Source organism: Cryptomeria japonica, chromosome 10, assembly GCF_030272615.1.
Source record: "Cryptomeria japonica chromosome 10, Sugi_1.0, whole genome shotgun sequence".
NCBI classification, from domain to species: domain Eukaryota; kingdom Viridiplantae; phylum Streptophyta; class Pinopsida; order Cupressales; family Cupressaceae; genus Cryptomeria; species Cryptomeria japonica.
The window spans coordinates 515,763,037-515,773,403 of record NC_081414.1 but is presented as its reverse complement, the minus strand read 5'-3'; the positions used below and the strand labels follow the sequence as shown (position 1 = coordinate 515,773,403).

Genomic DNA, 10,367 nt, shown 5'->3' with positions numbered 1-10,367 from the left:
ACACTACAGTAGGCCCATTAATTTCGAGTCTTTTACACCTTTTGTTAAGCACGCCATATCTGTCGGGCTATTATTGAGATAAAATATCAACGTCACCCCTTTCTGCGGGGTGCCCGCGTCAAATTTCAAATCCGTGCCCAACAAATTCTCCATCTTGGCTAATAATTCATCTATTTTTCTAAATAAGGATCACTATTACGTGCCTTCAAACAAATTGTCGAAGGAATCGCTCTCCACTTTACCCGCTTAATTTATAACTTTCAATCATGTAATTAGATCGGTGCCTTAAACCTATCTCTATAAAGCAAAGAATCCCCTTCGCTTACTTACAAGGGATTCTCAGTCTTCAAACCATGGCGGTTTTGAAGTCCTTTTATTTGGCATTACCTTGCACTTCAATTCTGGTGGCATTTATGTTAACCCCAGTTTTGAGTTGCAATAGTTGCACCCACCGTTCTAAACTAGCCTATTATCACAGCAAAAGGGCTATTAAAGGTAGGCTCAAACAGATTTAAAGCTTAACGTTGCCTAGTAAGAAGAATTCTGTAATCTATATAATCTGATTATTATTGTTTTATCATTTATATATATATATCCACAGCTGGTGCGTGCGGATACGGTTCTTTTGCTGCGAGACTGAATGGCCCAAATGTAGCAGCTGCAAGCCCCAGATTATATAGAGATGGCGTGGGATGTAGCGCATGCTATCAGGTAATGTTATCTTATTTTTTAATCTACTTAGTTGTGTTGATCTGTCATTTCCTATTTCTTTTTTCTTATTCTCATGAGAAATCATGATGTATGATTTCATTAAAAAATATTTAGAAATATATCAAATCGTCTCAATCTTATGGTAATGTTATGGAAGGGATTTAAGAGAAGTTGTTGTGCAGATAAGGTGTTTGGATCCCAGTCTGTGTAGGAAGACATGGCAAAAGATAGTGGTCACAGACCTCACAACAAACAACCAAACGGATTTTGTGGTTCCAAAGCATACGTTTGCAGCCTTGGCACTCCCACACAAGGGCGCTGCTCTTCGAAGAAAAGGGATTGTGGATATGGAATATGAAAGGTATTTTTTCTTGTTCATATCACTAAGTTTTCTTTACAGAAACTCTATATAATTTACAAGACTGATTGTGAATATGGAATAGAGAAAAACTAATCTTAAATTTGATAAGGAATTTACCTTTTTTCAATCCCTGGAGAAATCAGCCACTCCTTTGCAACCCTGATTTTTTTAATTTTTCTTTGATGGAGGTCGCAACCCTGATTTTAATTGACAAATGTGGCCTGTTTATTTTCATCCCTGAAGAACTTAAATTTCGGTGGCAGTTGTAAATCCTTTTTATTTGCTGTTTTGCTGGACAGGATCTTCTGCGAGTATAAAGGACATAATCTGTCTGCGAAGGTGGACTCGAGCAGTCGTTATCCCGACTATCTGGCTGTGGAATTTCTATATCAAGGAGGGCAGACAGATATTGTTAACGTAGATGTTGCGCAGGTAAGATGACTGAAGAATTTCTATAGCTGATTGTTTTCAAGAAGGAAAATGCAGTTGTTCCTAATTTACCTAATACAAAACCTTATCTTGCAGGTGGGTGGATTTGACTGGAAGTACTTGACACGAAACCATGGTGCAGTGTGGAACATAAGCAACCCTCCAATTGGAGGTCTACAGTTTAGATTCCTTGTAACATCAGGGTATGAGGGATACATGTTGTGGGCCAGAAAAGCTGTTCTCCCACCACACTGGAAAGCAGGTGGACGAAGGTTATACGACACTGGACTTCAGATCAACCAAACTGCTCTAGATGGTTGTACTAATTCATGTGATGTTAATCAACGTGTGTAGTCTTCCTAGCAGCAGAATTTTCTCTTTACAGGCTTGTTGTATCCATCGCTTCAAAAATAGACACCAGCTCCATACTACATATATATTTATTTATTTATTTATATATATATATCTAACATGAAATTGAAGTATAATGTTCTTGGCCATTTATGCTTGTCTTCTCATCTCAAACTATATTTACTGATTTAAGCGTAAGTACTACTAAAATTGTATGGGGCATTTACTGGAATCCCAGCGCTCCTCAAAACCTTTTCCTTATAACACTTGTTGAAAAAACGATAATAATAAAGGAAAAATAGCGTTGCTGTGTTTTATTAGGACATCTAAATGGTAATTTGTACTCATTAAATGGATGTGTGATTTTTAAATAATTTTATTGATAAAAAATTAATTTTTTGAAATAATATATAATTTTCTTTTCTTTTCTTTTTTCTGTTTTTCTTAAATAGAGTTTTGAGAGAGTTCAGATGTTTTTACAAAGTACAGTATAGAACAGATCAAAACCAGTCCTGAAATAACAGAACAAATGAAAGAGAGGAAAATAGAATCCATATGCTAACATTTTCCTCTCTTTTCTCTGTTACATTATATTTTTTAATTTTATTTGTTGATACAATTAAATTTTATGTAACTTTCATATCAATAAGATATCTTAAAATTTACTCATAGATATCATATTTATGTGCTGACAATTATTGGATGGATGTGACTATGGGATATTGAGTGTTACAATGAGATATTGAGTGATTTTGGAAATATTTGACCTACTAATTGTCTAAAATCTAGTATGCCAACAAGAATATAGCGTTGGAGAATGGCAAATCTTGAGTTTTAAAAAGAATAGTTCTAATCCACTATAAATTATCTTTAGTTTCTGTTTTTTTTTAAATCTGAACCATTAAGATTTGAGAGCATATGCATACTATCACAATAACTATCATAGATATGATATCCAAGACTAATTTTAAATATCAATTCTTGTTCTAACTTTTAAGCAATAAATTATATAATATTGATTAATATATAAAAATTACCCTCCATTATATATCTATCCCTATCCTAACATTGATTAATATTTAAAATCAATTAAAACTATCCTCCACTGCTCAAATTTAAAAAATAAAAAAAACGTGTTACTTCACAGGTATTCCCACTTCAAAATACATAATGGAGGATGAGTCAACTATAGTTCAGAAAGTGGCTAAGCAATAACTACAGCCGGATGCTCTGTGGGTCCACTGTAGCAGGAAATAGGTGAGAATTGTTTTCCAAAATAGACACCTGGTTTTGAGGTTTTCTAGAAAACTGAATTTTGGTTATTCACACGCAGAAGAAAATCTTATCTTAACTCTGATTTGTGAGAGTGAACAGTGATGCTCATGCTTTGCCACATGCTTCACAGATGGGCCTTCTTTCAGTGGAGACTCTTTACCGATCAAATCAATTCAAAATACAGACAAAACATCAATATCATAGCCTTGTTATTATTATTATTAGTTCCTGCCGGGAACTATAGCGGAGGCTTCATTTATTTATGTCTGATTAATCTAATGGCAAGCAACCAGCCATAAGCTACTTTTTGCAAATATTTTCTTATTTCCCAATGTCTACCCATCAGACTTGTGTATTGTTTATGTCAATTATTAGGGAGAAGTTTCGTGGCCCCTGCATATTGGACTTGCTGGCGGTTTGCAGGGGTGTGCTCCGTTTTCAACGAGAGAGAACGCACGTCTCCAGAGGCAATCAGAGGGCCGTCAAAGCAGTATTTCCGACGGACAATATTTTCGTCCGCATGTCGAGGAGAGCTGGACACTAGGGTAGAGTGAGGGCATTGAGTTTTGTGATATTGGTGATTAAATATGCACAGAGCTGAATAAAATGCTCCATTATCTCGGTATATGCTATTTCAGCTTCCTTCACTGGTCTCCATGCTAATTTCTGTGTGGGAGTGACCGCTGCATGCAGTGGGATGGTTCTATGGCATTCTGGAGAAATGTAAACGTGCCGACTTCATCAATTCTTGTTTCCATTGTAGTCTATTAAAAATTCAATTTACTTGCTTTCTCAGATAAATCTATTGTGCGCAGGAGTCTTTTATTTGAGAAAAAGAAGGGAAAACATTCTCCCAAGCAATCTGCAAGACAACGGAAGAAGAAGACATGGCACAAATGCAGGTATGGTTTCCTCAACTTTATTTAGGGCTTTTTCCCCGAGCCTCCATTGGAACCCATCTTAGAATTTTTTATTGTTATGGCTAATTGGGCATTGCCATGTCCTTGATAATGGGCTTGGCACTGCTTATATTCTCCACGCAGAAATACTGATTATGAGGCTGCAGGTTTTAAATTATTTATGCTCTTATATTCAAACCCTAACTATGCTATCTTATTACTTTTACCAATGTATATTCTTATATAAGCGAACCCTCCATGTATAAAAAATCGAGTCAGAGGAAGGAGCATTTTCCAGATGAAATGTGAAGGCAACGAGACAAAACATCTAGGAAAACCAAAGACAACTTTAGATAATTTAAAGAGGAGCAACCTCAGCAGTTCATATGGTCTGAAGGACAAAAACCCAACTTAAACAGAAGAGGCGTTTCTCAGCCAATGTTATCCGGTTGTCTGTGTTGACTCTTATGTCACCCCTAAGAGATTTACAAATATTTTTTTTATCAAAACTGACCAAATCCTCGCTTCCATTACGCTTTGATGGATGTCCATACCCTATTTCAAACCTCCCATTTTGGTACAGGCAGGGATTATGCTGACAAAAGTTGTGGAATTTCACTTTACCCTGCCAATTGCATTTTGATGGATGTCCATACCCTATTCCAAAGCTTCCATTTTGGTACAAGAAGCTTCCATTTTGGTACAGGCAGAAATTATGCTGGCAAAAGTTGTGGAATTTCGTTTTACCCTGCAAATTGCATTTCCTAAGAAGTCTAACGGCTTTCCAACAAATCTATTTTGTGCATATCCTCTAATCATTGTTGTCCATTAGAACACATTTTTGTAAGGCATTCTATCAAACAAGTCACGTGCCTTGTCTATGCTTCCACATTTTGGATACATTTTTACCGGGGTTGTTACAACTACAACATCTGACAAAATTTGTCTATTCTCTAATGTCTATACTCAACTCTTTTCATGATGAGCAGCCTATAACTAGTACTGAGTGGAGAAATTGTGAATGATATAAAATACAAAATCTAGAGACAAATTTTGAAAAAAACAAAAGAAGACACGAAACCTATTTTCCCTCTTTTGACTTACCAATGATTACTCCAACATCATATAACTAAGCTACATGTTATAGAACATTCTAGTTTTGGCTGGGAATGCAAGTGTAGATTAAGGAAGGAGAGAAAATTTCACACCCATTTCTCTTACAATTTCTAGTATAAAAGATAATGCTCTTCGATAAGGTGAAACTATTGCGTTACATTATCTGAACTTGTTATATTGGTTGTTTTCAGCAACTACTATATCTTATGTTATTGTGAAAATTACAGTTGATGATTACTTTGGGTACACTTCGAATCCTATTATATTTCACTCCCACTTCAACAGCTTGCAAATGTTCACATTTCACTTTTTCGCCTGCCCTTATAGTTTCTTCCGCTTTTGGACACAAACACTTTAGACATATAGATTATCCTACAACATTTTGATCCAGGAGCTTTTTCAAGAGCAACCATCGTGACTACACGAGGTATGCAATTCTATTCCTACTAGAATCTTAATGGGTTGAGCATGAAATTTAATTGTTAATGAGTTAAGGTATCATGTATAGTTTTGTATATACAGCTTACCTTAAAACATTTAATATATCATTTCTCAAATTTGATCTCAGTTGTAAATGGTTTAATTTCATTCCCATTAAATGATTTATATTTTATTTAAATACTATAAATGTTTTGCTTACTTTGGACATCACTCAATTGAAAAAGTTTCTGACTTTATGAAACTCTACAGATTAGAAATATTTGCTTTTGCAGATTAGAAAGCCAAGCCGTTAATGTCTTAATTTTATTGATTTTGTTATTTTTGCATTCTTGTCAATGCAGGAGCTCAAAGAACACAGAACATGATGAAACTGATACAACCAATGCAAATGCCATACTGAGCATAGTGAATTGAAATTACACAACTCCCTAGTCAATTGAAATTACACAACTCCCTCAAATTTGATACTTTGTCAGTTGTACCTATTTCTTCATGGGACTATAATATAACTATGACAACCTTATTAACTTTTTGGAACTCATGTTTTACCATGAATTTTGGACTCTCAAACATGGAATCTAGTTGAGAGACAAATCAAGTTTTAAGAGCCTTTTGTTTTTAAGAATCTATTGTTTACGTAGCCAAAATATAGTATTTAAAAATTGTCTTAAATCCTATGTTCTTGTTTAAATCATTGTAATAGTTTTGTAATCAAAATGTACAACATAGTTAATTGGTAAACAATGTTTAGAATTAGTTTGTGAATAAAATGTACAACTTCAGTTTGATGTTACTTATGGTTTTGTCTCATTCTAGAATTAATTTTGTGAATAAAATGTACAGCATAGTAAAACACATTTACTGAATTTTATTTACAACTTCAATTTGATGTTACTTATGATTTTGTCTAGTTCTATAGATTTATCTTAAAACTAGTTTTAAATGTGGATCTCATGTTTGGGATACTTGCTAAAGTTCATACTATTTAGTGATATCTAGTTTTTTCAGATTTTCCAGAAGCATGTTTGTATATAGCTTAGCTATGTCAAATTATCATGTGTCACAAATTTGCACAACAAATACCACCATTGCAAATGTAAATATTTACAATACATTCCTGCAAAATATGCATTCTATTAAAGACAATAGCACATCTGATGGGATCAATAATGTCCGTAAACACAAAACGCATTTACAAAAAAGTTGACGTGCTGATTTGGCAGTATATTAGCATTGTCTTCTTTGCAGGTTGTGGCAGGCAATTAAGTTGAGAGGCAGTTTTAGATGAGCCCGCATTAGATTTAACCTAATAATAGTAAATCTTAATAACTCATCACCTTTTGCATGGAATTTCATTAGCTTTCTCCATTCCCACTCTTGGCAGTGATATTTTGCAGGGCATTTGTAAAAGGAAAACCGTGCAGTGATGGCAGGGTAGTGGAGGATTGGAGTCGGTGTTGGCTATTGACATATAAATTCCCTAAATTCCCTCTTGATGCTAAGGAAATATGACAGGTCTCAAAATCTTCTTCTCCAAGTCTGGAATAGGTAAAGTGTTCTCTATTCTTTTCATCTCTTTTTGCTCAAAAAACTTTAGCGGCAGAAATCGTGGTGACTGCATGGGAGAGAGGAAACAGAGCATTGAGGGTAATGTCCAAGTATTTTCATCTCTTTCTCAAATTTCATTCTTCGGTTGGTGCAGGTTGTTCGAGATAGGATAGTGGGCAGTGACAATGAAGGGCGCCAAAATATCCAGTGGTAGTGTAATGCATCTTATAAATTTTAGATATGCAAAGTGAGTTTTAGTTATTTGTTGGTGGGAAGATTGAACCAATTTTTGCAGGATTTTTTTATTATTTGAGATTAACTTCTCCTACAAATATTATTGAGGTAGGTTTCATTTATTTCATCTCTTTAAATTCCAGTTGTCAAACTTCACTTATTGTAAATTAAGTTATATTATCAAATGATTTCTCTCGGATATCTCTCAATAGCAGCAGCATGTTATATTATCAAATGATTTCTCTCAGATATCTCTCAATAGCAGCAGCATGTTATATTATCAAATGATTTCTCTCAGATATCTCTCAATAGCATGTTAGAACTTTAATGTGAATTTTACTATATCCTTGTTTTTTAAAATAAAATAAAGAAAAACTTTTATTTAATTTTTCTACATTTTTATCCCTACAAATAGTAGGGCCAAGACAACCTCTAAACAATTGATTGGAATTAAAATATAACATGTAATCTTATTCAAACTTCTATGACCTTCTATCTCCCATATAATAACATACCAAATTTTAGATAGAAAATTCCATAATGTATTATCATGTATTTTTCATAAAATTGTTAGTTAATTAAAATAAATCATTGATTTTTAATTAGGGTTAGGGATAAGTTTGGGATTGAAATAAGATTAGAGTTAAGTCTAATTAGAATTAAGGTTTTAATTCAATAGGGTAATAGTGAGGGGTGTGTTTCACTTAGTGAAGAGTTAGAATTTAAGAAGTTATAAGGTTTCATAAATTTAATAAGGTATAGGGTTCAATTAGGGTAGGGCCAGGTTTCATTTAGGATTAGAGTTAAGGGATATAAATGATTAGGATTTGATAAAGGGATGGATTATAGTTTAATTATGATTACAATTTTGGTTCAATAAGGCTCTCATATATTTTGAATATTGGATAATGTGCAACAATGTATTAAGTAATAATGTAAAAAATATTGGATACAATAAGATTGACTCCAAGATTACATTTAAAAGTATTTAACATCTAGTTAAATTAATATATATTTGATTTAAATATGCCAAACATAAATCATTTTTTAATGATCTTTTAGGTAGTAATGTAAATGGGATTGCATGCAACAAGATAAACTCCAAGATTAAGGTTAAAAATATGTGTGAGAAGGATAAATCTTGACATTTAATATCTAGATTTTCCTATTTAATATAGTTGATTTAAGTATGCAAAACATAAATGTTTTTCTATTAAAATTAACCTCAAATAAAACTTATTATATTAAAATAAGATATGTTTAATTTAACAAAACTTGAATTCAATTTTAAATTTAATCAATTTAAGCTAACTTATTATTCAACCAGTTACTTTTAGTAAAATGTAATTGACTTTAAATTAGGCTCAAGGATGAGTTTGGGATTGAAATAAGATTAGGGTTAGGTCCAATTAATGTTTCAATTAGTGAAAGTGTTAGAATTCAATATGGAGTAGGGTTCAATTAGGGTTGTGATTCAATTAGAGTCAATTTTAATTCAACATTAGAGTTAAGGTTCATAAATTATTAGGATTATAGTTGAATTAGGATTACAATTTTGGCTCAATAAGATTTAGGGTTAGGTTTTAATAATTCAATTAGAGTCAATTTTAATTCAACATTAGAGTTAAGGTTCATAAATTATTAGGATTAAAATTTGGAAAGGATTATAGTTGAATTAGGATTAAAATTTTGGCTCAATAAGATTTAGGGTTAGGTTTTAATAATAAATGAGGTTTAATTACTTGGTTAGGGATAAAGACAACCTCTAAACAATTGATTGGAATTAAAATATAACATGTAATCTTATTTAAACTTCTATGTCCTTCTATCTCCCATATAATAACATACCAAAATTTAGATAGAAAATTTCATAATGTATTATCATGTATTTTTCATAAAATTGTTAGTTAATTAAAATAAATCATTGATTTTTAATTAGGGTTAGGGATACCTTCTATCTCCCATATAATAACATACCAAAATTTAGATAGAAAATTTCATAATGTATTATCATGTATTTTTCATAAAATTGTTAGTTAATTAAAATAAATCATTGATTTTTAATTAGGGTTAGGGATAAGTTTGGGACTGAAATAAGATTAGAGTTAAGTCTAATTAGAATTAAGGTTTTTATTCAATCAGGGTAATAGTGAGGGGTGTGTTTCAATTAGTGAAGAGTTAGAATTTAATAAGTTATAAGGTTTCATAAATTTAATAAGGTATAGGGTAAAATTAGGGTAGGGCCAGGTTTCATTTAGGATTAGAGTTAAGGGTTATAAATGATTAGGATTTGATAAGGGGGCGGATTATAGTTTAATAATGATTACAATTTTGGTTCAATAAGGCTCTCATATATTTTGAATATTGGATAATGTGCAACAATGTATTAAGTAATAATGTAAAAAATATTGGATACAATAAGATTGTTTGAATATTGGATAATGTGCAATAATGTAATAAGTAATAATGTAAAAAATATTGGATACAATAAGATTGACTCCAAGATTACATTTAAAAGTATTTAACATTTAATTAAATTAATATATATTTAATTTAAAGATCCCAAACATAAATCATTTTTTAATGATCTTTTATTTTAATGATCTTTTAGGTAGTAATGTAAATGGGATTGCATGCAACAAGATAAACTCCAAGATTAAGGTTAAAAATATGTGTGAGAAGGATAAATCTTGACATTTAATATATAGATTTTTCTATTTAATATAGTTGATTTAAGTATGTAAAACATAAATGTTTTTCTAGTAAAATTAAACTCAAATAAAAGTTATTATATTAAAATAAGGTATGTTTAATTTAACAAAACTTGAAATCAATTTTAAAGTTAATCAATTTAAGCTAACTTATTATTGAACCAGTTACTTTTATTAAAATGTGATTGATTTTAAATTAGGGTTAGGGATAAGTTTGGGATTGAACTAAGATTAGGGTTAGGTCCAATTAATATTATTGTTACAATTCAATTAGGTTAGTGGTGATAGTTA

At 31.8% G+C, this 10,367-nt stretch overlaps 1 protein-coding gene and 1 long non-coding RNA gene across 2 annotated transcripts; both read left to right on the top strand.

The window, feature by feature from the left end:
* The first annotated feature begins 240 nt into the window (after window positions 1-240).
* LOC131054558 (expansin-like A1) lies at window positions 241-2,001 on the top strand. Its single transcript, XM_057989100.2, has 5 exons — window positions 241-495; window positions 602-711; window positions 894-1,072; window positions 1,372-1,504; window positions 1,598-2,001. Exons 1-5 carry the CDS (start codon window positions 354-356, stop codon window positions 1,853-1,855), a joined length of 822 nt encoding a protein of 273 aa, XP_057845083.2. The 5' UTR covers window positions 241-353; the 3' UTR covers window positions 1,856-2,001.
* Window positions 2,002-3,230: 1,229 nt separating this feature from the next.
* LOC131054545 (uncharacterized) lies at window positions 3,231-7,503 on the top strand. Its single transcript, XR_009359047.1, has 3 exons — window positions 3,231-3,850; window positions 3,943-4,029; window positions 6,981-7,503. It is a non-coding gene; the product is annotated as an uncharacterized LOC131054545 (long non-coding RNA).
* The last annotated feature ends 2,864 nt before the right edge of the window (window positions 7,504-10,367 follow it).

Excerpts from the sequence above, each read along its gene's own strand:
- LOC131054558 (XM_057989100.2), top strand. The coding sequence starts at position 354 with ATGGCGGTTTTGAAGTCCTTTTATTTGGCATTACCTTGCACTTCAATT. Across the intron at positions 712-893 it reads GATGTAGCGCATGCTATCAG|ATAAGGTGTTTGGATCCCAG; the intron begins GTAATGTTATCT and ends GTTGTTGTGCAG. Across the intron at positions 1,505-1,597 it reads TTAACGTAGATGTTGCGCAG|GTGGGTGGATTTGACTGGAA; the intron begins GTAAGATGACTG and ends CTTATCTTGCAG.